The 25,996-nt window shown below is 43.7% G+C and overlaps 4 protein-coding genes across 4 annotated transcripts; all 4 read left to right on the top strand.

Annotated features, from left to right (window-relative positions):
* The first annotated feature begins 167 nt into the window (after positions 1–167).
* Positions 168–3,415, top strand: PCDHB7 (protocadherin beta 7). The gene is given in 2 exon segments (XM_006109637.3): positions 168–778; positions 781–3,415. Coding segments are annotated over 2 exon segments (2,388 nt in total). The 5' UTR covers positions 168–324; the 3' UTR covers positions 2,715–3,415.
* A 2,507-nt stretch (positions 3,416–5,922) lies between these two features.
* Positions 5,923–10,368, top strand: PCDHB8 (protocadherin beta 8). The gene has a single exon (XM_023752048.1). It carries the CDS (start codon positions 6,121–6,123, stop codon positions 8,515–8,517), a length of 2,397 nt encoding a protein of 798 aa, XP_023607816.1. The 5' UTR covers positions 5,923–6,120; the 3' UTR covers positions 8,518–10,368.
* A 4,033-nt stretch (positions 10,369–14,401) lies between these two features.
* LOC102417480 (protocadherin beta-16) lies at positions 14,402–22,148 on the top strand. Its single transcript, XM_006086461.3, has 3 exons — positions 14,402–17,026; positions 20,349–20,425; positions 22,064–22,148. Exons 1-2 carry the CDS (start codon positions 14,771–14,773, stop codon positions 20,373–20,375), a joined length of 2,283 nt encoding a protein of 760 aa, XP_006086523.2. The 5' UTR covers positions 14,402–14,770; the 3' UTR covers positions 20,376–20,425; positions 22,064–22,148.
* A 59-nt stretch (positions 22,149–22,207) lies between these two features.
* Positions 22,208–24,857, top strand: LOC111825474 (protocadherin beta-12-like). The gene is given in 2 exon segments (XM_023752045.1): positions 22,208–23,621; positions 23,624–24,857. Coding segments are annotated over 2 exon segments (2,394 nt in total). The 5' UTR covers positions 22,208–22,354; the 3' UTR covers positions 24,751–24,857.
* The last annotated feature ends 1,139 nt before the right edge of the window (positions 24,858–25,996 follow it).

Here is a 25,996-nt window from a genome sequence, read left to right as displayed (position 1 = left end):
CTGGTCTTTTAATCCGCCATCTTTGTGCTCTATTCTTGAAAACGGGAATAACGTCCACAAAACGCAAGGTGGCGCTGCTGGCTAAAAAGAGACGGAGGAAAAATACTCGCTTAAAAGGGTGTTGCAGATTCCATTGTTAATAGAAAATCTGGCCAGTCAGAAAGGAAGAGGAAAGGACACCGTGGTAACAGGAGCTGGGGGAAGTGGGGGTCCCTCCCCACACCCATTGCTATTAGAAGCTCATTTAAAGGATTCCGTTGCTGCCATTCTGAAAGCTGCTCGGGGCTGAGGGACAGTGGTTTTGAAAGACTGATTAAAAGAAGAATGGAGGCCAGAGTGGAGCGTGCGGTGCAGAAAAGGCAAGTCCTACTTCTTTGTGTGTTTCTGGGAGTGTCTTGGGCTAGTGCTGAACCGCTTCGGTATTTTGCGGCGGAGGAAACCGAGAGAGGCACCTTTCTGGCCAACCTAGCACACGACCTGGGGTTGGGGGTGGGGGAACTTTCAGCTCGGGGATCTAGGATCGTTTCAGATCAGAACATGCAATTTTTACTACTCAATCCGCTTACTGGTGATTTACTTCTAAATGAGAAATTAGACCGAGAGGAACTGTGCGGCTCCACAGAGCCCTGCGCGCTGCCTTTCCAGTTGTTACTGGAAAAGCCTTTGCAGATTTTCCGTGCTGAACTATGGGTCAGAGACATCAACGATCATTCTCCAGTGTTTCTAGATAGAGAGATTCCCTTGAAAATATTAGAAAGCACCACCCCAGGGCGGCATTTCTCCTAGAAAGGGCGCAGGACTCAGATGTTGGAACCAACAACTTGAGAAACTATACCATCAGCGCCAATGCCTATTTCCATGTTAATGTGCATGATAACGGGGAGGGGACTATCTATCCGGAATTAGTACTGGACCGAGTGCTAGATCGCGAGGAGGTGCCTGAGCTCAGTTTAACCCTCACCGCCCTGGATGGCGGCTCTCCGCCCAGATCCGGGACCGCCCTCGTGCGCATCCAGGTGGTGGACATAAATGACAATGTCCCTGAGTTTGCACAGTCGCTCTACGAGGTGCAGGTGCCAGAGAACAGCCCTGTGGGCTCCCTGGTTGTCTCCGTGTCGGCTAGAGATTTAGACACCGGAAGTAATGGGGAAATAGTCTATGCATTTTTTTATGCCACTGAAAGAATTCTCAAAACGTTTCAAATCAATCCAACATCTGGCAATCTTCATCTTAAAGCCGGATTAAACTATGAGGAAATGCAAACTTACACACTAACTGTTCAGGCCAAGGATGGTGGAGGGCTTTCTGGAAAATGTACCGTGGTGGTCCACGTAACAGACATCAATGATAACGCACCGGAACTGCTCATGTCATCACTTACAAGCTCCATTGCAGAAAACTCAGCCGAGACTATTGTGGCTGTTTTTAGAATTAGAGACAAAGATTCAGGTAACAATGCAAAGATGGTGTGCTCCATCCAAGAGGATCTCCCCTTCGTCCTGAAGCCATCAGTAGAAAATTTCTACACCCTGGTAACAGAGAGACCGCTGGACAGGGAGAGCAGAGCAGAATACAATATCACCATCACTGTCACTGACTTGGGGACCCCAAGATTGAAAACCGAGCACAACATAACCCTGTTGGTGTCCGACGTCAACGACAACGCCCCCGCCTTCACCCAAACCTCCTACACCCTGTTCCTCCGCGAGAACAACAGCCCCGCCCTGCACATCGGCAGCGTCAGCGCCACAGACAGAGACGCGGGCGCCAACGCCCAGCTCACCTACTCGCTGCTGCCGCCCCACGACCCGCAGCTGCCCCTGGCCTCGCTGGTGTCCATCAACGCGGACAACGGCCACCTGTTCGCCCTGAGGGCGCTGGACTTCGAGGCGCTGCAGGCGTTCGAGTTCCGCGTGGGCGCCACGGACCGCGGGTCCCCCGCGCTGAGCAGCCAGGCGCTGGTGCGCGTGCAGGTGCTGGACGCCAACGACAACGCGCCCTTCGTGCTGTACCCGCTGCAGAACGGCTCTGCGCCCTGCACCGAGCTGGTGCCCAGGGCGGCCGAGCCGGGCTACCTGGTGAGCAAGGTGGTGGCGGTGGACGCAGACTCGGGCCAGAACGCCTGGCTGTCGTTCCAGCTGCTCAAGGCCACGGAGCCCGGGCTGTTCGGCGTGTGGGCGCACAATGGCGAGGTGCGCACGGCGCGGCTGCTGAGCGAGCGCGACGCGGCCAAGCACAGGCTGCTGGTGCTGGTCAAGGACAATGGCGAGCCCGCGCTGTCTGCCAGCGTCACGCTGCACGTGCTGCTGGTGGATGGCTTCTCGCAGCCCTACCTGCCGCTGCCCGAAGCGGCGGCCGACCAGGCGCAGGCCGACCCGCTGACCGTGTACCTGGTCATCGCGTTGGCGTCGGTGTCGTCGCTGTTCCTGTTCTCGGTGCTGGCGTTCATCGCGGTGCGGCTGTGCAGGCGGAGCAGGGCCGCCTGGGTGGGTGGCTGTTCGGTGCCTGAGGGCCACTTTCCGGGCCACCTGGTGGACGTCAGCGGCACAGGGACCCTGTCCCAGAGCTACCAGTATGAGGTGTGTCTGAGGGGTGGCTCAGGGACCTCTAGCGAGTTTAAGTTCCTGAAGCCGATTATTTCGAATCTGCAGTCCCAGGGCACAGGGAGGGAAGTGGAAGAATATCCTGCATTTCGGGATGATTTGGGTTTCTGATAAAAAATGGAAAATAAATGCGAGTGTTGTATCTGTGAATACATTCCTAAGAAATTTACCATGTGTTACCTGTGGAAGATTGCTTTCACATTATTTCAAGCATTTTTAAATCCACAGAATTAGTTTCGTTACACAGGAAAGGACCTAGCTTTAGCCCTAAGAACCCTCCACAAAGCATGGAATTCATGTGTCTATTTGATCTCTAACAGTTATGCCTTCTGTGTAGTATATTAAGTAACGATAAATGTTGTTTGGGATGTTGTAAATTAATTTTCATTTTCTTCAAACTTTATTGCTTTTTTATTTTCTGAGTTGATTTCAGTGCTGTAGATTTATACTTGCCTTAAGTTTTAGAAGCACAGATCATACAGTATCTTTTGAAGTTTTTAAGAAAGTACTTAGTATACATCACACTATTTTAACATTTTTAATCTTAGAAGTAAACCTATGAGGAGAGGTATTTTTGAAATGGGCAAGTAGATATTCATAGAGGTTCAATAAATTCAGTAAGAACACCAATTAATAAATGGCAGAATTGAGTATCTTTCCTAAGTCTTTCTGCCATTGGGACCTTGCTATGATGCTGTACTCTTTTCTGGCATTAGGTATCACATTGAAAGTTTCTCCATAATTAAGGAGAAGAAATACTTTTCTCTTATTCATATTCCTGTTTGGTCTTTTCTATAATTAGAAGTAATAGTGTATATATTGGCTTGTGGTTTTATTTTCTTAAAAACTAATAATCCAGCTTTACTGAATTAATTATTTAATTACTAGAGGCCTGGTTCATGAAATTCGTGTTCTGGGGGTGGGGGGGTGTCCCTCAGCCTAGCCTGCACCCTCTCCAATCTGGGACATCCCTCTCACAATCCGGGACTGCTGGCTCCCAACTGCTTGCCTGCCTGCCTGCCTGGTTGTCCCTAACCGCTTCTGCCTGCCAGCCTGATCAGCCCCTAACCACTCCCCTGCCAGCCTGATCGATGCCTAACTGCTCCCCTGCTGGCCTGATCACCCTCAACTGCCCTTCCCTGCCGGCTCAGTCACCCCCAACTGTGCTCCCCTGCTGGCCCAGTTGTCCCCAACTAACCTCCCCTACCAGCCCGGTCGCCCCTAACTACCCTCCCCTGTAGGCCTGGTTCCCCCCAACTGCCCTCCCCTGCTGGCCTGGTCGCCCACAACTGCCCTCCCCTGCCAGCCATCTTGTGGCTGTGCGCGCCACCATCTTTGAAGGCAGGGCAGTCAATTAGCATATAGCCATCTTGTGGCTGTGGGTGCCGCCATCTTTGAGGGCAGGACAGTCAATTAGCCTATTCCCTCTTTATTGGCTGTGGGTGCCGCCATCTTTGCGATGGTGTGAGGATCAATTAGCATATTCCCTATTTATTAGATAGGATTATTATTAAAGCATTGATCTAACCAAATCTCAAATAAAAAATGGAAAGATCACTTTTTGCTTTTTTCTTGTTATCCCAATATATGACTGTCATTTCACAGAAAAGATGAACTCTGAATAGAAATATTACATAATTTTGATTTCTTCAGTCATTTATTAATTTTCTCACATTGTAGTAATATTTCTGCAGTGGTCCTTACCTACCTTTTAAACACATTTTCCTCCTTTAATTTGAAAGTTTGTTTTTTTAACCCTCTTATTCAATATACTACAATGCTGAATCAGGAAAGTATAAGAAAAAGAATCGTTTTAAATATGTAATAATAAAAATAAACAAATTACAATTAAATTATTTAGAGATTCTTGGGAGTTAAGGAGAAGCTTTGTTTGCTATAATAATCTGTAACTGCTCTTTCTTAAACCTTATCCAGATATTTTTTCCATGGCTGTATTCTGAATATATTATAAATCAGTGCTGCTAACTCTTAAAATAGTACTCTTACTATGTATTACTAATGGGATATAGTCTAAGGACAAAAAATTCTCACAGCATTCAAATTCTAAATTGTTTTCATAGTGTCAGGATGAAATTATCCAGTTTTCTTACTTCTAACAAATCAATGACATGGAAAAGGGGAGGAGGGAATTTTCAACAATAAAATAAATGTAATGTGTGGTTAATCTTGTTTGGCTCTTGATTCAAAGAACTGTGTGAGAATTGTAGAGAATGTGAATACAGATGCATATTAAATAATATTAACCTAATTTCTTAGGCATGATATAGCATTGTAGTTTTTTTAGGTCATTAAACATTAGAGGTATATGATGAAGTATTTATGGGTGATAATTTAGTTTGGGATGTGAAAATGTTAGGGAGATAAACAATTATGACAAAATATTTATAATTGTTGAAGCTAGTTATGAGTATGTGGAGGTCCATCATACTATTCTCCTTCTTTGTGGTTTTGAAGTTTTTCAAAATAAAGGTTGTTTTTTTTTAATTGGCACTGTAAGAAGAAAAGTGGAGTTAACAAAAATAGGACATTCTTCTGAATACAGAATCACCACTGCTCTCACAGATCATACCTCTATTAGATAAACTCTCCAGCCTTTCATTGTGTCATCATTTAACGCAATAACTTCTATCTGAGCTCATTCTGTTCAAGCATTCTTCTACCACTTGAATATTGGATGTTTTTCTAGTCATGGCAATGGACTCATGTAAGTTCAGCTACCTGGTGGCATCAAATTACATGCCTAGTGTGTGTGTGTGTGGGGGGGGGTTAACCTGTCTCTGCCTCATTTTCTCATCTGTGTGGGGAGAACTCACAGCAACCCTAAATAATAGGTACTATTATATTATAATCTCCACCTTACAGATGAGAAAACTGAGGCAGAAGTTAAATAATTTGTCCAAGATTCATAGATAGCTACTAATTGTTCCCATAGTCCCTGGCAAAAAGTACATTCTGAAAGTTTTCTATGTTACTCCAATTATATATTTAAAGAATTTTCCTGCATATATTCTTTCTTCTCAGCCAGACTAATATATAACAATTTTATTTTTGCTCCAAACTCAACATTAGTAAAGGTAATAAGTCTCTACTAATGTCATTTCTCTTGTATGGTCCTCAGACTATTGTCTGCACTGTAAGGTCCACCAATAGTAGAGTTAGAGTTGTAACTTGTACAATACAAGCAAGAGTTAGAAATAGTGCATCCATTTTCATCCCAGAAAATGTAATATCCTGTGAGGACGCGTGGTGGCGCTGCAGGATAAGAAGGTACAAACCGGAACCGCAGCTGCGGCTCCATTAACAGACAAAACTTAACCAGCAGAGCCTGGAAGCCCACTGGGAAGCTAGGGCGCCACAGAAGAAGGACTGGGTCCTCTAAAAAGGACTGCTCACTGGAATATTTCCGAGGCATCCTGTGCAATATTCAGTCTCAGATACTGAGTTCTTCACAGCTCCGCGGAGCCAGCCTCGCCAGAGGCTGTACCAAGCAAGAACAATGGAGGCCAGCAGGAAGCTCATTTGCAGACAAAGGCAAGTCCTTTTCCTTGTTCTCTTCTTGGGCTTATCTCAGGCGGGCACGGAACCTAGGCGCTATTCTGTGGTGGAGGAAACCGAGGGGAGCTCTTTTGTAACCAATTTAGCAAAGGACCTGGGTCTGGGGCAGAGGGAACTCTCCAGGCGGGGGGCTAGGGTCATTTCCAAAGGGAACAAACTGCATCTGCAGCTGGATCAGGCGACCGGGGATTTGTTGCTAAATGAGAAACTGGACCGCGAGGAACTGTGTGATCACACAGAGCCCTGTGTGCTGCGTTTCCAGGTGTTGCTAGCGAATCCCTTAGAGTTTTTTCAAGCTGAGCTGCAAGTAATAGACATAAACGATCATGCTCCGGTGTTTGTGGAAAGAGATATGGTGCTAAAAATATCGGAGAGCAGTCCTCCTGGAACTGCATTTCCTCTGAAGAACGCTCAGGACGAAGATGTAGGCCGAAATAACATTGAGAACTATATCATCAATCCCAACTCCTATTTTCGGGTCCTCACCCGAGAACGAAGCGATGGAAGGAAATATCCCGAGCTGGTGTTGGACAAAGCGCTGGATCGAGAGGAGGAACCTGAGCTCAGGTTAACCCTCACAGCGCTGGATGGTGGCTCTCCACCGCAGTCTGGCACCGCTCAGGTCTACATTGAAGTCGTGGACATCAACGATAACGCCCCTGAATTTGAGCAGCCTTTCTATAGGGTACAGATCCCTGAGGACAGTCCTATCGGTTTCCTGATTGTCAAGGTCTCTGCTACGGATGTAGACATAGGAGTCAATGGAGAGATTTCCTATTCACTTTTCCAGGCTCCAGAAGAGATTAGGAAAACCTTTGAGCTCAACCCCCTGACAGGAGATATTCGACTGAAAAGACAACTTGATTTCGAAGCTATTCAGTCGTATGAGGTCATTGTTGAGGCTAAAGATGCCGGAAGCTTGTCTGGAAAATGCACCGTTCTGACTCAGGTCCTGGATGTGAACGACAATGCTCCAGAAGTCACCATGTCCGCACTTACCAGGCAGGTCCCTGAGAATTCACCGGAGACCGTGGTTGCCCTGTTCAGTGTTTCTGATCTTGATTCGGAAGAAAACGGGAAAATAAGTTGCTCCATTCAGGACAATCTACCCTTTCTCCTAAAATCTTCTTTGGAAAACTTTTACACCCTAGTAACAGAGGGACCGCTGGACAGAGAGACCACGGACGAATACAACATCACCATCACTGTCACCGACATGGGGACCCCCAAGCTGAAAACCGAGCACAACATCACCGTGTTGGTGTCTGACGTCAACGACAACGCCCCCGCCTTCACCCAAACCTCCTACACCCTGTTCCTCCGCGAGAACAACAGCCCCGCCCTGCACATCGGCAGCGTCAGCGCCACAGACAGAGACGCGGGCGCCAACGCCCAGCTCACCTACTCGCTGCTGCCGCCCCACGACCCGCAGCTGCCCCTGGCCTCGCTGGTGTCCATCAACGCGGACAACGGCCACCTGTTCGCCCTGAGGGCGCTGGACTTCGAGGCGCTGCAGGCGTTCGAGTTCCGCGTGGGCGCCACGGACCGCGGGTCCCCCGCGCTGAGCAGCCAGGCGCTGGTGCGCGTGCAGGTGCTGGACGCCAACGACAACGCGCCCTTCGTGCTGTACCCGCTGCAGAACGGCTCTGCGCCCTGCACCGAGCTGGTGCCCAGGGCGGCCGAGCCGGGCTACCTGGTGAGCAAGGTGGTGGCGGTGGACGCAGACTCGGGCCAGAACGCCTGGCTGTCGTTCCAGCTGCTCAAGGCCACGGAGCCCGGGCTGTTCGGCGTGTGGGCGCACAATGGCGAGGTGCGCACGGCGCGGCTGCTGAGCGAGCGCGACGCGGCCAAGCACAGGCTGCTGGTGCTGGTCAAGGACAATGGCGAGCCCGCGCTGTCTGCCAGCGTCACGCTGCACGTGCTGCTGGTGGATGGCTTCTCGCAGCCCTACCTGCCGCTGCCGGAAGCGGCGGCCGACCAGGCGCAGGCCGACCCGCTGACCGTGTACCTGGTCATCGCGTTGGCGTCGGTGTCGTCGCTGTTCCTGTTCTCGGTGCTGGCGTTCATCGCGGTGCGGCTGTGCAGGCGGAGCAGGGCCGCCTGGGTGGGTGGCTGTTCGGTGCCTGAGGGCCACTTTCCGGGCCACCTGGTGGACGTCAGCGGTACTGGGACCCTGTCCCAGAGCTACCAGTATGAGGTGTGTCTGATGGGAGGCTCAGGGACTAGCGAGTTCAAGTTTCTGAAGCCTATTGTGCCCAATTCCCAGGGCCATTACCCTGGGGCAGAGTTAGAAGAAAACCCTGACTTCAAGAATGACTTTAGTTTTAGTATTCAGTGACCATAATTGTTTATCTTTTTCCAGCTACTTCAATTGGTATATTCAAGGTGATGACTTATTTTTGGCACCTATTATGAATTTTTAAATTATACTAAGCTTCCTTGCACATTTTCTTACATTATTCCTTTCTTTTAAATAATGGTATCTTATCATTTCTTCATTACTATAAAAGATGAGTGGTCCTAAAACTTGCCTCTCAAAAACTGATGAAGTTAATAATTGTACAAATCCTTGTTCTGGGATAGCTTTAGAATATGTTAGGAAAAAACAGTGAAACGTTAATTCTATATATATAATTGACTGTGTTTTCTTGAGATTTTTTTGTTTTTTATTAGTTTTTAACTATTGGTTATGTAAGAGAAGTAATGCACTAACACTCACGGGAAGTATGCCTAACCAGGAAGGAAAGAGAACTGGCACCATGAGAATTTGGCTCATTTTATTCTGCTCTACTAGTACTATCTTTGATATTGTTTTCTCTTGAAATGTTATATTTACTATGCTTCCTTTCATTAATCTACCTCTGTTAGTTTTAATTTCATTATTTTAATTACTTTTCATTTTGTTTCATTGATGTTCAAAGGAGGGGGAAAGCTACACAGTGTTTATCCAGTGAGATGAAATAGCAAAGCAGCAAATTTGGCTTTTCCCATTTGAGAAACATTGAGTACCCATGACAACAAATACACTGGCCAGCCAATATCCATTTATTTTTTCTAGTTTCTAACAGATCCTAAATTCCACTTAGGGCATTAGTTTGCTTATTCAAAAGAACACATTTTGCCAACCTCCTTGACAGGTACAATGGAGCATTTGACTAGGTTTTAGTCAATGAGATGTATATACAAATGTTGTAGAAGACTTCTAAGAAAGCTGTTTAAGGGAAGATGAGTCATTTGGGAAGGGGTCCCTTTTGTCCTTCTCTAGTCCTTGCATCTTAGAATGCGTAAGTCATGGTTGGAACACAGTCAGCCATGTTGGATCATAAAGCAACAATAAGAATGGAAATAATGAATGAAGACAGTCAGTATAGAATAAACTTTAAGGAGATGAGGGTCCCCGATGATGACAGAGCCATTATGTCATCCTTGGAATGCCTGCTTCTGAACTTTTTTTTTTTACTTGAGAAATAAAGGAACTTCTATCTCATTTAAGCTACCATCATCATTTTAGTTTTGTGGTACCTCCAGTGAAATCCAACCCTAATGCTTTAACATTAAGATTTTTCATTAAAACATTATATAATAAGCAAAATGCACAGATCTTAACTGTATAGTCTGAGCTAACCAATCTGTTTTAAGTTCTTAATTTTGAATTCTAATTTAATTAAAAGTAGTGTATAGAGTGCTTTACACGAATTACCTTTTTAATCTTCTACCAAACCTTAAGGAAGTTGGCATATTGTCCCCTCCTTTACATATGAGAAGCTGAAGCTAAGAAAAGTTAAGTAACTTGTTCACAAGTCTGAGTAATAAAAGAAAAATTTTTTAATCTATTCTAAGTCTACTTGAATTGAATGCCCCAGTTTTTAACCCATGTGTTATATATAATGGCAGGTGTTTACTTGTAGCATTGTCTTCCTAAGAAAGTGAAATCCATCTATTCCATGAACTGAACTCCTATGTAGAAATGTAACTTTTGGTTCATAGTTTGTGTGTGTTTCAATGCCACACTGCTCTGAACCAATAAACTCAAAGTTCTTGTGGAAACACTGACCTCTCTAAGCTAGGTCAGACAGCACAATTGATCTTCACCATAAATGAATCAGCCCCAAATATCTTCCTGTACATTCTCAACATGTCACATTTATTATTGCAGAGATGAATGCCCTAAATAGAGACTAGAAGTGTCCTATGGTTGTATTTCTTGTACTATCCCTTCAGTCTTTTTCCATCATCCCTAAAATATATTTTTCATTTCCTTTGGAAAGTTCAAATTTGCCATATATATATATATATATATATATATATATATATATATATATATATATTTTAGGACCCAGTGCACGAATTCGTGCACATTGAAAGGAACTGTGGGCCATGGGCACAGGGGCGGGTCTCAGCCCATACTCCATGCCCCCGCCCAGCCCCTCCCACCACGGCTCTGGTCCCCTGTCTGTTGGCAGCCCTGCTTCTGCTGCTGCTGCTGGCACCCACTGAGTGATTGGGGCAGGCATCATCAGCAGGTGCAAGCAGCGGTTGCTGCCCCAATCACCCCTTAGGAGCAGATGGAGGTGGAGAAGCCCTCAGGGGCGATCGGGGCCAGCAGCCTCTGCTCGCACCCACTAATGGCACCAAGCGATCAGGACTGGCACCAGGCACCAGCAGAGGGTGCGAGCTGCTCTGGCATCGGCTGTGGGTGCGAGCAGGGGCAGTGCTGGCAGCAGGTGTGAGCGCTGGGCAGTAGCATGGTGCATGGGAGCAAAGAATTTTCAGTAACCACCAGAAGCTCACCCTGATGACAGCGACTGCTGCACTGTCTTGGTCTGGTGCCCCTGCTCACATGCTCCACCATCCTGACATGGCTGATCCCACCATGTTCTGCACTATGCTGCCATGTTCTGCACACACCCCCTGGTGGTCAGTGCACATCATAGCGACTGGTTTGGTTGTTCAGTTGTTCTACCGTTCAGTCTATTTGTATATTAGGGTTTTATATATATAGATTTGTAAGTCCCTTATTTAAACTAAATATAGTGTATTCATTTTAGCATACCATTTGTTTTAAAGCAGCTGTATTCTGGTATTAATCCTAACTAAAATAATTTAAGAAAGTATAGGCAATGTTGTGGAGGAATTTTTATCACTAAGTAATTTAGAGATTCTGGAAGTTTAATAGGGAAAATGTGTTAGGTTCCAGTTATTTTCTGTTAAAGTTAACCATAGATCTTTGTCAACTTCTCTTACAAGTTTGCTGGGGGGGGGGGGAAGATGTCAAGGGTCATAGACACCTTTATTCTGAAAGACCGGTTTACCAGAACTGAATCAGACATTCTTTAGCATTTTCTGTGATAATATTATTCTTGTAGACTGATAAATTTTTGTTGACTCAGCTACTACGTGCATGAAAATCTATGCTTGTATTATGTATTAGGTTTCCATTGTTGCTATAAAAATTACCACAAATATAGTTGCTTAAAACAATAAAAATGTACTACCTTATAGTTCTATAGATCAGATCTCAAATACGGGTCTTACTGGGCTAAAATCAAGGTGTTAGCAGAAATACATTCCTTTCTTATGGCTCTCGAGCAGCGGTTCTCAACCTGTGGGTCGTGGCCCCTTTGGGGGTCGAACGACCCTTTCACAGGGGTCGTCTAGGACTATCGGAAAACACATATATAATTACATATTGTTTTTGTGATTAATCACTATGCTTTAATTATGTTCCATTTGTAACTGAAATTGGGGGTCACCACAACATGAGGAACTGTATTAAAGGGTCGTGGCATTAGGAAGGTTGAGAACCACTGGAGGATATCTATAGGATAATCTAGAGGATAATCCATTTCTTTGTCTTTTCTAGCTTCTAGGCTGCCTACATTACTTGACTCATGACCCCATTATTTCTTCTTCAAAGCCAGGAGCTTTGTATCTCCTTAATTATTCTTTTGTAATAACACCTCCCTCTTTTGTAGTCACACCTCCCTTTGACCATAACCAGGAAAGGTTCTGTCCCACCCAGATAATCCAGGATGGTTTTCCCTTTACAAGGTCCTCAACTTATTTGCACCTGTGAAATCTCTTTTGTTATGAAATATAACAGATTTACAAATTTTGGGAATTAGGCTGTGGACCTCTTTGGGTGGGTGGCCATTATTCTGCCCACGACAGATGGCTGCTTGGAAGACAATTACCCAGTCTAGTAGTACCATTTGTGTTCAAATTAAGGTTTTTATACCAAGAGCTTAGGCCTTATTGATTAGATGCTTTAACCCCAGACAAGATAATTAACAAACAAAAATCACTAACAAAAACACTGAATGGATAAAGATATCACAAATCTTTGCTGAAATTCAATTCAAATATTAGAAATGGAAAAATGGGACAATAATACAAATCTGATAAGGGACTTGTATCTAGACATATAAAGAACTCTTAAAACTCAATTATAAAGACAAATAACCCAGTTTAAAAATGGGTGAAGATCTGAATAGACATTCATCCAAGGAAGATATACAAATGGCCAATAAGCACATGAAAAGATGTTTAACATCATTACTCATCAGAGCAATGCAAATCAAAATCCTGAGATACAACTTCACATCCACTAGGATGGCTGGAATCAAAATGTCAGATAACAACAAGTGTTGGGAAGATGTGGAAAAATTGGAATGCTGGTGCTCTACTGGTGGGAATGTCAAATGGTGCAGCTGCTTTGGAAAACAATCTGGCAGATCTTCAATTAAACATAGATATGTTATATGACCTAGCAAGTCTATTCCTAGAGAAATGAAAATATACGTCCCCATATGAGTGTTTATAGCAGCATTAGTCGTCGTGATACAAACCACATGCAGAAATAAATTGTATAATATTTAAAAAGTAGAAACAACTCAAATGTCCATCAACAGAGGAATGGATAGTAAAAAATGTGATGTATCTATACAGAGGTATATTATCATGCTGCAAAAATGGACAAAGTACTGACACATGCTACAACTTGGATGAACCTTGAAAACATGCTAAGTGGAAGAAGCCAGTCAAAAAAGTCCACATATTGTTTTATTCCATTCATATGAAAGTCCAGAATAGGAAAGTCAGAAAGTAAATTAGTGGTTGATTAGGACTTGGGGCAGAAGGATGAAGGAATAGGGAGGTGATAGCTGAAATTTATGGTGTTTTTGAGGTAATGAAATGTTATAAAATTGACTCTGGTAAAGAATCCATTACTCTCTGAATATACTAAAAGGCACTGAATAGGTAAATAGGTAAATTTTATGGAATGTGAATTATATCTCATTAAAGCTGTTTTATATTCATATTATCAGAAGTTTGAAAGCTTTACATATTTAAAACTAGTCCCGCTTACATTTCATAACAAACAGAAAAACTAAATCAGAGAGTTGGTGGTGCTTTTAATTTCAGTTTTAAAATTCTCTCAAAGAAATACATTTTAACATTTCTGTTCCAAGACATTTTTTCTAAATGCTCTAGAAAAGTCTTTTTAGTCATTAATAATGCTACACATATGTGTATGTATGCATATACAAATACATGCACAAACACAGCCTACATCTTTTGGACACTTCAGTGAAAAATTTTAATGTCCATCATATAAATCTTAGGCTTTAACAAGAAAATATAAAAAAGACTTGAGGGAAAAATAATTGTTTTCTAGAAAAAAGACATTACAACAAAGAAAAAGAGGTAGAAGAAAGTTTGTGTAATCCAACAGAATAAAAATAAAAGCATAATGACAATAAAAAAGAATATAACAAATTATTTGTGTCGTGATTATTAAAAAAAGAGTGAAACTTGGTAAGGTATAACCTTGAGACCTTCCTATTTGGGATATAATTGTCCGATAATTTGAAAATTGCAGAACCTCGCAGTTTTCAGGCTTAGATGTTGGGAAAAAAAGAAGTGATCAACTCTTTAGTCAAGTATTGGGTTAAACACTTTCTTTAGAACCATTTCTGGTTCAATTTTTCAGTGTACACTCATTTGTAATTCTATAATATGTACCATGAAAATATGTACTTTGAAACTGTTCCAATGTTATTTTGGAAAAATATTTGCTCCTAAATGTATCATTTTCAGCTTAAATGTTAATTAAGTTATTTTATTTAATCATTATTCCTCAACAGCTTTGTACCTCCTGTGCAATAACACAGAATTCTATCTGAACACACAAAAAACACATAAAAAGTTCTATGTTAACACACAAAAACCACGAAGATAAAACTCAGTGTTTAATGTTACAGAACACAATTTGTTTTATACATTAGGAGAATTTTGTATCCAATGTTAAACCAGAAAGTGTAAGACTTAGTGAGAACGCGTGGTGGCGCTGCAGGTTAAATGATGGAAAATGGAATTGACTGTGCAGCTCGGATATCCAGTCAAACAGTTTCTCACTGCCGGGAGGGAAGCTAAAGAATAGCCTTCTCAGCCAGGGCAAAAGTGAGTGTGAAACCTCTTAAAAACTCTATTTCCGGCATCGTTTTGCCGTTCTGGACCGTGGGAACGGGCTGCCAGGATCTTGGGCGTGCATACCTGAAGCTCCTGTGCGCGAAATTGTCAGAAAAGCAATGGAGATTGGATGGATGCGCAATCGGAGACAAAGGCAAGTCCTTGTTTTCTTTGTTTTGCTGAGCATGTCTGGGGTGTGCGCCGATTTAGGGCCCTATTCAGTGATGGAAGAAACAGAGAGAGGATTCTTTGTGGGAAATCTAGGAAAAGATCTGGGATTGGGGTTGACGGAGATGTCCAGCCGTGGGGCCCGGATCATTTCTCAGGGGCACAAAGAGCATTTGCAGCTCAAGGTTCAGACTGGGGATTTGCTCATAAATGAGAAGCTAGACCGAGAGGAGCTATGCGGTTCCACCGAGCCTTGTGTCCTACATTTCCAAGTGCTTATGGAAAATCCCTTAGAGATATTTCAGGCTGAACTAAGGGTGGAAGACATAAATGACCACTCTCCCGTGTTCACTGAAAGAGAAATGATTCTAAAAATACCGGAAAACAGTCCTCTAGGCATGGCATTCCCTCTGAGCAATGCTCTGGACTTGGACGTAGGAAGCAACAGTGTTCAGAACTATAAAATCAGTCCCAACCCCCATTTTCAAGTTTTAACCCACAATCGCAGCGCTGGCAGAAAATACCCGGAGCTGGTGTTGGACAAAGAGCTGGATCGGGAGGAGGAGCCTGAAATCGCATTAACCCTCACAGCGCTGGATGGCGGCTCTCCGCCTCGGTATGGGACCACCCTGGTGCGCATTGAAGTGGTGGACATCAACGATAATGCCCCCGAGTTTGGGCAGCCGCTCTACCAGGTGCATATTCCCGAGAACAGCAACGCAGGCTCCCTGGTCGTCACGCTCTCTGCCAGAGATATAGACAGCGGAGCCAATGGAAAAATAGTATACTCACTCTTTCAGCCCTCAGAAGATATTAGCAAAACTTTGGAGGTAAATCCTATGACAGGAGAAATTCGACTGAGAAAACAAGTAGATTTTGAAACAGTTCGGTCTTATGAAGTGTTCATCAAGGCCACAGATGGGGGAGGTCTTTCAGGAAAATGCACTCTTCTCCTGCAGGTGGTGGATGTCAATGACAATGCCCCAGAAGTGACCGTGTCTGCACTGACCAGCCCCATCCCAGAGAACTCGCCTGAGACTGTAGTTGCTGTTTTCAGTGTTTCAGATCCTGACTCTGGAGACAATGGGAAGACTATTTCCACCATCCAGGATGGCCTTCCTTTTCTTCTAAAGCCTTCAGTCAAGAATTTTTACACATTGGTAACGAAGAGAGCACTGGACAGAGAAGAGCGAGCCCAGTACAACATCACCATCACGGTCACCGACATGGGGACCCCCAGGCTGAAAACCCAGCACAACATCACCCTGCTGGTCTCCGACGTCAACGACAACGCCCCCGCCTTCACCCAAACCTCCTACACCCTGTTCCTCCGCGAGAACAACAGCCCCGCCCTGCACATCGGCAGCGTCAGCGCCACAGACAGAGACGCGGGCGCCAACGCCCAGCTCACCTACTCGCTGCTGCCGCCCCGCGACCCGCAGCTGCCCCTGGCCTCGCTGGTGTCCATCAACGCGGACAACGGCCACCTGTTCGCCCTGAGGGCGCTGGACTTCGAGGCGCTGCAGGCGTTCGAGTTCCGCGTGGGCGCCACGGACCGCGGGTCCCCCGCGCTGAGCAGCCAGGCGCTGGTGCGCGTGCAGGTGCTGGACGCCAACGACAACGCGCCCTTCGTGCTGTACCCGCTGCAGAACGGCTCTGCGCCCTGCACCGAGCTGGTGCCCAGGGCGGCCGAGCCGGGCTACCTGGTGAGCAAGGTGGTGGCGGTGGACGCAGACTCGGGCCAGAACGCCTGGCTGTCGTTCCAGCTGCTCAAGGCCACGGAGCCCGGGCTGTTCGGCGTGTGGGCGCACAATGGCGAGGTGCGCACGGCGCGGCTGCTGAGCGAGCGCGACGCGGCCAAGCACAGGCTGCTGGTGCTGGTCAAGGACAATGGCGAGCCCGCGCTGTCTGCCAGCGTCACGCTGCACGTGCTGCTGGTGGATGGCTTCTCGCAGCCCTACCTGCCGCTGCCCGAAGCGGCGGCCGACCAGGCGCAGGCCGACCCGCTGACCGTGTACCTGGTCATCGCGTTGGCGTCGGTGTCGTCGCTGTTCCTGTTCTCGGTGCTGGCGTTCATCGCGGTGCGGCTGTGCAGGCGGAGCAGGGCCGCCTGGGTGGGTGGCTGTTCGGTGCCTGAGGGCCACTTTCCGGGCCACCTGGTGGACGTGACAGGTACTGGGACCCTGTCCCAGAGCTACCAGTATGAGGTATGTCTGACTGGAGGCTCAGGGACCAGCGAGTTCAAGTTTTTGAAGCCAATTCTTCCCAATATTCAGGAACAGGGCCTTGAGCGGAATAGTGAAGAAAACCCCAACTTTCGTAATAGCTTTGGATTTAATTTTTAGTAAAAATTCTTTTTATATTTTCGTGTACTTTTGAAGTGTTTTACAACCATATAAATATTAGTTTAGTTTTAAAACTCCACGTTAAATTATTATGCAACTTCAAGCCTAATATTTTTTCATCTTTTTTTTTCCGGAGGGAGAAAGGAAGAGGGAGCTAGAAACATCATTGATAAGAGAGAATCATTGACCTGCTGCCTCCTGCACGCCCCCCATTGGGGAATCGAGCCTGTAATTCTGGCATATGCCCTGACAGGGAATGGAACCGTGATTTCTGGTTCATGGGTGATGCTCAACCACTGAGCCACAAGGACGGGCAAACCTAATTTTAGAGTACTTTATATCTATGTCTTTACAGTGTTCTTTTATCATATTTGCATTAATCAACAGTTTAATTAGCACCCATTTAAAAATAATCGTTTTAAGGTTTAATTCTTTGACAATATACAGTGATTTTAGTTATTTCTCATTCTAGAAAATAGGTTTTTATTTTTCTCTTAGTATATTTCACAGACTGCATCTCATTCTATCCACCCCTCTATTGTATTTCCTCCATGTAAGAAGACATATGTGCACTTCTGACCTTATTCTAACATTGTGTTTAATCCTATTAGAAATCCATGTCATCTAGTTCTAAATCATAGCATTTAAAAAGAAATAGTTCTCTATTATTCTGCTATGATAAAATGAAGCATCATTTTGTGAGCAATGTTGGACTCTAGTAATATCCTTGTTTATATTATTATGTCATTTTCTTTACATACACTACTCTTACCCAGTATTTTCTAATGGTCACTTTTGCTGATATGTTATATAGAACATGTTATATAATTCAAGGAAAATGTAATAACATGCATGAAAATGATTATAAATAAAATCATTTTGAGAGTTTGAATGTGAGAACATTGGCGAACTGTTGAAAAGATATTTACTTTTCATTTTATTTTGTAAATTTGTTTAATTATAAAATTTAAAAATCAAGATGTACTAAAGTTGTAAGGAAAAACAATAGATTTTTTCTATCTCCAGATACTTTCTATAAATGGTTTCTCTAGAACTGACCTCAATATTTCCAAGTAATAGGTTTATATTGCTCTATCTTGACATTCAGCTTCATACTTTAATCACCTCTTTCTATGATAAAAAAGGATTTAACTTTTTTACTTTCCAACTAACAAACACATGTACATTGCTCATTTCCTTTTTCCTGTTTTCCCAATAGAGTTGTCATAGTTTTTTAGTTAAACTAGTTGTTTTTGTCTATACTATAGGTATGATTATTTAAAAAATACAGGTTGGAGTACTATGATTACATTTACTTTCTTGAAAAACATTTTTCCTAGAGCTGATAATTGTTATTTTTACTTACAGAATTTTCTACTTGTATTAATTTTTCACATTATTATTCATTTGAATATTAACCTTTCTCCTTAAATATTCAAATATACCAGATATCTATTAATTATATTTATTTCCTTGAGATCTTCCACACAGATCCCTTCATATCTCTGCTTCATTTACACTGGTTGTTGTATAAGCAATCACCCTAGGGCTTTTTTTCTTTTAATACTTTCCCTTATTGGGTTCCCTTTTACAAAATCCAGAGTATTCTTTTTTAGTTTACTCCCTTATTTAGCTGACACACATCTCTTAATCCTATATAATAAAAGCCTAATATGCTAACTGTCTGACCATTCGTTTGACCATTCAACCAGTCGCTACAACATGCACTGACCACCAGGGGGCAGATGCTCCCACCAGTAGGTTAGCTTGCTGCTGAGGTATGGCCAATCAGGACTGGGCGAGATGAGCTGGACATGACCTGGAGCCCTCCCGCGGTCCCTCCCCGGCTCCAATCATGCACCAGTGGGGTCCCTCGCCTGGCCTGCGCCCTCTAGCAATCCGCTACCCCTTGGGGGATGTCTGAGATTTTGGCCCGATCCCTGCAGGCTACTGAGCCTCTAGCAGTTTCATAAAAATGGATGCAGATAACTTGCCTTGTGAAGGTATTGTCATTTTCTTCCCATGTGATTGATAGTTTGGCTGGGTATAAAATTTTGGTTGAAAATAATTTTCCCTCAGATTTTGAAAGCACATTACATTTACTGATTGTATATACAGTTGCTGTTCTTCTGATTCCATTCTGATTCCTATCTCTTTTAATGCCAATCCATTTTTTTTTCATTGTGGATGCATTGGAAACTTTCCCCTTGATTTCTGAAAATTCCTTAGTGTCAGCTATTTATTATTCTGGCCACATAGGTGTACCCCGTTAATGTTTAGACCTTCATTCAATTCTGAGAAATTTTCTTGTTGTTTCCTTCACAATTTCCCCCTTGAATTTTCTACATTCTCACTTTAACCAGAATCTCATCAGTTAAATATTGGATCTCCAGGATTGAATTTCTAATACTCTATTTTTTCTTTATTTTTTTTCTTTGTCTCTTGTTCTACTTCTTGGACAATTGTTTTATCATCCAATTCTTATATTTGTTTTCTTTTGGGCTTGCAAATATTTATTTTTAAGAGCTCTTTGTGTTTTATGAGTATTTTTCATAGCATCCTGTTATAGATTTGTAAATGTAATATCTTCTCTTGTCTGTAATCAATCTAGTTATTCTTTTAAAATGCACTATGCAAAAAAATGAATTATTCAGTAAAACTGGGAGAATCACAGGAAATTTAAGAACCTACTCAAAATTATATAGCTAGTAAGGGGCACTTAAACCCTAATTTACTCTTTATGTTACAATAAGATTACATACTTCATACAGTTACTGTTAAGATTAAATGGGTATACACACATATATGGCACTAGAACAATTGGTAGCAAAAAAGTAAATACTCAATAAGTATTCTTATTAGATTTTACTACTCATTTTAAAGACTTTGCTTCTGTTTTTTTTATTATATATGCTTGTTTCCTGATGTTACTTTTTTGTGGTGTTTTGGCCTTTTTATGTCACGTGTAGGTATTTCCTCAAATGTCTTGTGGTCTTTGTTTCTCTTCTTATATTTAAGAATGATGAGATATCATAGTGCTGACAGTCAGCTCTTGTGAATATATGAGGCCTGTTGATAGCAGGGCTTCGCTCTAATGTAACTATGTAGGATATAGCTACTCCCATGGGAGGTCCTCAAATATCAGTATGTTTAAGTTTTTATCTGTGTCTTTCATATCCTCCAGGTTAGAATTCTGCAATATCTTCTGTGAGACAGAGAGTTAGGGAGGGGATTGGGCATATGCCTTGTGTCCTACAATTGGTGAGTATTGTTTGTATCACCTTGCAGGATACATTTTTGCTTAATGTTTCTATTTTTACTTTCACACCTCATACTTGCACTCAGCTCTGCCTAAGGTCTCTAAAACTAGACATAGTCCCATTTAATTTCTCAATTGAATAAATTTTCCATTTTCTGGCCTCAAGTTTTTTTTCCTATGTAGGATAATAGAATCTGAGAATTCAACTTTCCTATATATGTACAGGCAACTCACAACTTATGTTTAGTTCTCAACTGACTTCAGTCGTCTTATACACTTGATTCCTAAAAAGCTTGTACCTAAATGGGGTAATGTGGGACAAATTCACTACTTTATTGTGAATATCTCCAATGTAAGAACTTTACTTTAGACATTTCTTAGAACTGCTAAGTCAGCTGCCCTTCCATCTGCTTATTGTTATCAAATATATATGTGTTCACTTGCACATTCTTAGTCTTTGTGAGTTTATACCATTTTTATTTTTATCATTACAGAGGGTATTTTAAAAGAATGGAGAATAGCTTTGTGTAGTCAATCCACTTATTTTTAAATTTCTACCCTTTTGTAGTGATTGATTTTCCACCATGTAGCTAACTTACATTTTTTAAGAATGTAATTTGTACTTAATATGTTAAAAATGCAAACTTGTTAAATCTCTCTTCCATCCATTCTTGAGAGCACTTTTGAGACCTCCTATAGTACACATTATTGCTGAGCTCCTAGCATCTATTCCAAAAAATCTCTCTCATTATGCAGCAACCATGCCCTTTAGCTAGTAAGAGGCGGTCAGAGACAGAATTAAAACAAAGTAAAGGCCGAAGCTGGGTCTTCAGATTCTGAGACTAAAATCTCCACCTATAATTCTATACCTCTTGAAACAAGATTGCTTCAGGAGCAGGTATATGATCTTAGTTGGTCTAATCAGAGTAAAACTAAGTTTTTGTTCTATGATTGGTAAAGAAAATCTCCCTCTGGGCTGAAAGAAAAAGCAGATCACCATAGTTGTAGCCAGAATAAATCTTGGGAACTTAAAGGAAACCAATTTTAGGAGTAATTCTGCTTCAAATAAAACTAACATGTTTGTGTTTGTGTACTTATTTTTTTGTAAATTATGAGGAACTAGAACTAAACTATAGATTTACATAATGTGTTCCACTCCAATAGCTTTTATTTAATTTCTTCCAGTTCACAAGTTATTGATATCAAAGAAATCTAATGAAATGTCTTCTTGTGCTACAACAACTATATATGTCCCATGTCATGATTAAGCCAGTTTCATATCTTCTGAGGGGACTTCTGAAATGATTCATGTATACTTTCCCTTTCCCTTACCACCTAAAGAAAGCCAGGTAGTGATGGGCTTTTGCTCAGTTTAACAGTCATTTATACTCTCCTTATTTCAGGCTTTCAATCCTCTCAGAAAGATTACAAGCTCTTGGAGGCCAGGAATTTTACCTTGTATTTCTGTATTCATCACAAACTGAGCACTTTCCGTGTTGGGAGAGTGGGGAGGGACACTTAAATGCGTTAAAACAAATACTAACAGCATCAAAAACTACAAAGACTATAAATCCATTCTTATGGAAGATAGAATATATTTGCAATCACTTAAACACAATGAATACAACATTTGTTTCTAGGGGACAATATGTGAATGGTATTTAGGTAGCTTTCATCAAACTGAAAATCTGTGGAGACGCATGGTGGCGCTGCAGGATAATATCGTGGGGAGAGAAACTACGCTGATGACACTGTTACCCACTGCAGAAAAAAACCAACAAGCTGCAAGGAAGGCGAACCAAAAGCTAATAAAAAAAAAGGTTAAAATCCTTAGACCTTCCTAAGATTCGGTGGACATAGCAGAGGCACATTTCCCAGAACTGCGAAGTGGAGCTGAAGCGATTCCGCAGGAAGCCTTGGGGAAAGGAGCTATGGAGAGCGGAGGAACTGGCACCCTGCGGATAAGGCAAGTCCTGTTGTTCTTTGTTTTTCTGGAAATGTCTCGGGCGGACTCTGAGTCTGGGCGCTTTTCGGTGGAAGAGGAAATGAAGAGCGGGAGCGTTGTAGGCAATTTGGCAAAGGATCTAGGACTGGATGTGGGTGAGCTGTTCTCAAGGGGGGCTCGGGTGGTCTCTAATGATAACAAACACCATTTGCAGCTGGACTTAAACACCGGGGATTTGCTCTTAAGCGAAGCGCTGGACCGGGAGGAGCTCTGTGGCTCCACCGAGCCCTGTGTTCTGCACTTCCAGGTATTAATGAAAAACCCTTTGCAGTTTTTACAGATTGAGCTCCAGGTCAGGGATATCAATGACCACTCCCCTGTCTTCTTAGAAAAAGAAATGCTCCTAGAGATCCCAGAGAATAGTCCTGTGGGCGCTGTGTTCTTACTGGAAAGTGCGAAGGATTTGGATGTAGGAATCAATGCTCTAAACAGCTACACAATAAGCCCCAACTCTCATTTCCACGTTAAAATGAGAGTCAATCCAGACAATAGAAAATACCCAGAGTTAGTTCTGGACAAGGCGCTGGATTATGAAGAGCAGCCAGAGCTCAACTTCATCCTCACTGCTCTGGATGGTGGGTCTCCGCCCAGGTCTGGGACGGCCTTGGTTCGGGTGGTGGTCTTGGACATTAATGACAACTGCCCGGAGTTTGAGCAGCCCTTTTATGAGGTGAAGATTCCGGAAAATAGCTTACTAGGCTCACTGGTTGTCACAGTCTCCGCTTGGGATTTAGACTCTGGAAAAAATGGGGAGATATCATATACTTTTTCCCATGCCTCAGAAGATGTTCACAAAACATTTGAAATTAATCAAAAGTCTGGAGAAGTTAGTTTAATGGCATCGTTGGATTTTGAAACAATTGAATCATATTCCATAATAATACAAGCCACAGACGGGGGAGGGCTTTTTGGAAAATCGACAGTCAGAATTCAGGTGATGGATATAAATGACAATGCCCCTGAAGTCACCGTGTCCTCAATTACTAGCCCAATTCCAGAAAACTCGTCTGAGACCGTGGTTCTGGTTTTTAGTATCCTAGACAGAGATTCTGGGGACAATGGGAGGATGCTTTGTTCTATCCCAGAAGACCTTCCATTCATACTAAAATCTTCAGTAAAGAATTACTACACATTGGAAACAGAGGGAGCACTGGACAGAGAAAGCAGGGCCCAGTACAACGTCACCATCACCGTCACGACATGGGGACCCCCAGGCTGGAAACCCAGCACAACATCACCCTGCTGGTCTCCGACGTCAACGACAACGCCCCCGCCTTCACCCAAACCTCCTACACCCTGTTCCTCCGCGAGAACAACAGCCCCGCCCTGCACATCGGCAGCGTCAGCGCCACAGACAGAGACGCGGGCGCCAACGCCCAGCTCACCTACTCGCTGCTGCCGCCCCGCGACCCGCAGCTGCCCCTGGCCTCGCTGGTGTCCATCAACGCGGACAACGGCCACCTGTTCGCCCTGAGGGCGCTGGACTTCGAGGCGCTGCAGGCGTTCGAGTTCCGCGTGGGCGCCACGGACCGCGGGTCCCCCGCGCTGAGCAGCCAGGCGCTGGTGCGCGTGCAGGTGCTGGACGCCAACGACAACGCGCCCTTCGTGCTGTACCCGCTGCAGAACGGCTCTGCGCCCTGCACCGAGCTGGTGCCCAGGGCGGCCGAGCCGGGCTACCTGGTGAGCAAGGTGGTGGCGGTGGACGCAGACTCGGGCCAGAACGCCTGGCTGTCGTTCCAGCTGCTCAAGGCCACGGAGCCCGGGCTGTTCGGCGTGTGGGCGCACAATGGCGAGGTGCGCACGGCGCGGCTGCTGAGCGAGCGCGACGCGGCCAAGCACAGGCTGCTGGTGCTGGTCAAGGACAATGGCGAGCCCGCGCTGTCTGCCAGCGTCACGCTGCACGTGCTGCTGGTGGATGGCTTCTCGCAGCCCTACCTGCCGCTGCCGGAAGCGGCGGCCGACCAGGCGCAGGCCGACCCGCTGACCGTGTACCTGGTCATCGCGTTGGCGTCGGTGTCGTCGCTGTTCCTGTTCTCGGTGCTGGCGTTCATCGCGGTGCGGCTGTGCAGGCGGAGCAGGGCCGCCTGGGTGGGTGGCTGTTCGGTGCCTGAGGGCCACCTTCCGGGCCACCTGGTGGATGTTACCGGTACTGGGACCCTGTCCCAGAGCTACCAGTATGAGGTGTGTCTCACGGGAGGTACTGGGACAGATGAGTTTAAATTTCTGAAGCCGATTATCCCTAATTTCCAGACCCAGTGCCCTGGGAAAGAAATAGAGGAAAATCCTACCTTCCACAATAGCTTTGGGTTCAATATTAAGTGACCATAATTACCTTTTATACCCAGATGTATTTTTATTTTGTGCCACTTCCATATCAGTGTTTCCTTTCCCAATACGTGGGTTTTTAAATATGACTTAAAATTGATTTTAGAGAGACGGGAAGCGAGAGGGAGAAAAACATTGATAGGCTGACTCTTGCACGGCCCCCCACTGGAGATTGAGCGGCCACCTGGAGATGTGCCCTGACTGGGGATCTAGCAGGTGATCTCTCAGTGCATGGGAAGATGCTCAATCAACTGAGCCTCACCGCCCAGGATTCAATATGTGGGTTTTTAAAATTGCACTGAGGTTAGTTTTATATTTTCGCATGTTCTACCCACCTTTACTTTTAAGTGAATGTTTATCATTATTTGTGGTTGTAATAAGGTGGTGATTTATTCTCTAACCCAGGAGGTCTTCATTTGTAATTAATTTGCCTCCTTAAATAACAATACCAAATCACTGTTTGTCCTTGACCCTCTCTGCAATTGAACTTTCACCCACAATTAGGCTTATGGTAAAATAATGCAGACCACTTTCAAAGTATTTTAAGTGTTCAAGCATTTCTTCTTCTTTTTTGCTTTTTTCTTGTGGTTTAATCATGGTTGTATTCAGAAATGCCACTTTTCTTTCTTTAACCTCTCACTGCATTTTAGTTAACATTTAAAAAGGTTTATTACTATTGAAAATATACATGAAAATTCATGTCCTATGATACAAACATGAGTGTAGTCAACTTTTTAGAAAGGTCATTTTTTTTTTTTAGCATTGCTTCATTATTCTTTCTGGAGCATGATTGTGAAGGCACATTGATATTGTGACCACTCATAGAATCTTGGAATATGAAATTATAATCTTCCAGATGTCTCATGAATGTTCCAAAGCTATAATGCAATGCAGTTGAAAACTGGCACCTGAATAATATCTTGTATAGCATAAATCGGGCTTGAGTGCTACTGTGTATAATTTTTTGTCTCCTGTGTACACACACACACACACACACACACACACATACATACACACAGAGTGGGCACTGATTTTCAAACTTAAACAATTATAGCAAATAGAAAAATTATATTGTATATAACATAATTTCTTTGTAACATACAAAGAAATGTTTTTCAATAACACTCAGATTTCTTGTTGATGCAATCTAAAATTGCCTGTATTATTTTATTCTATTTCATTTTCAAATGTGGTCATCATACATTGATTTAGTGACCTACTAATGGGTAGCAATCCCAAGTTT

The sequence above is a fragment of the Myotis lucifugus genome, unplaced genomic scaffold, assembly GCF_000147115.1.
Source record: "Myotis lucifugus unplaced genomic scaffold, Myoluc2.0 scaffold_28, whole genome shotgun sequence".
In the NCBI taxonomy this organism is placed as follows: Eukaryota; Metazoa; Chordata; class Mammalia; order Chiroptera; family Vespertilionidae; genus Myotis; species Myotis lucifugus.
This window is presented reverse-complemented; position numbering and strand designations above follow the sequence as displayed.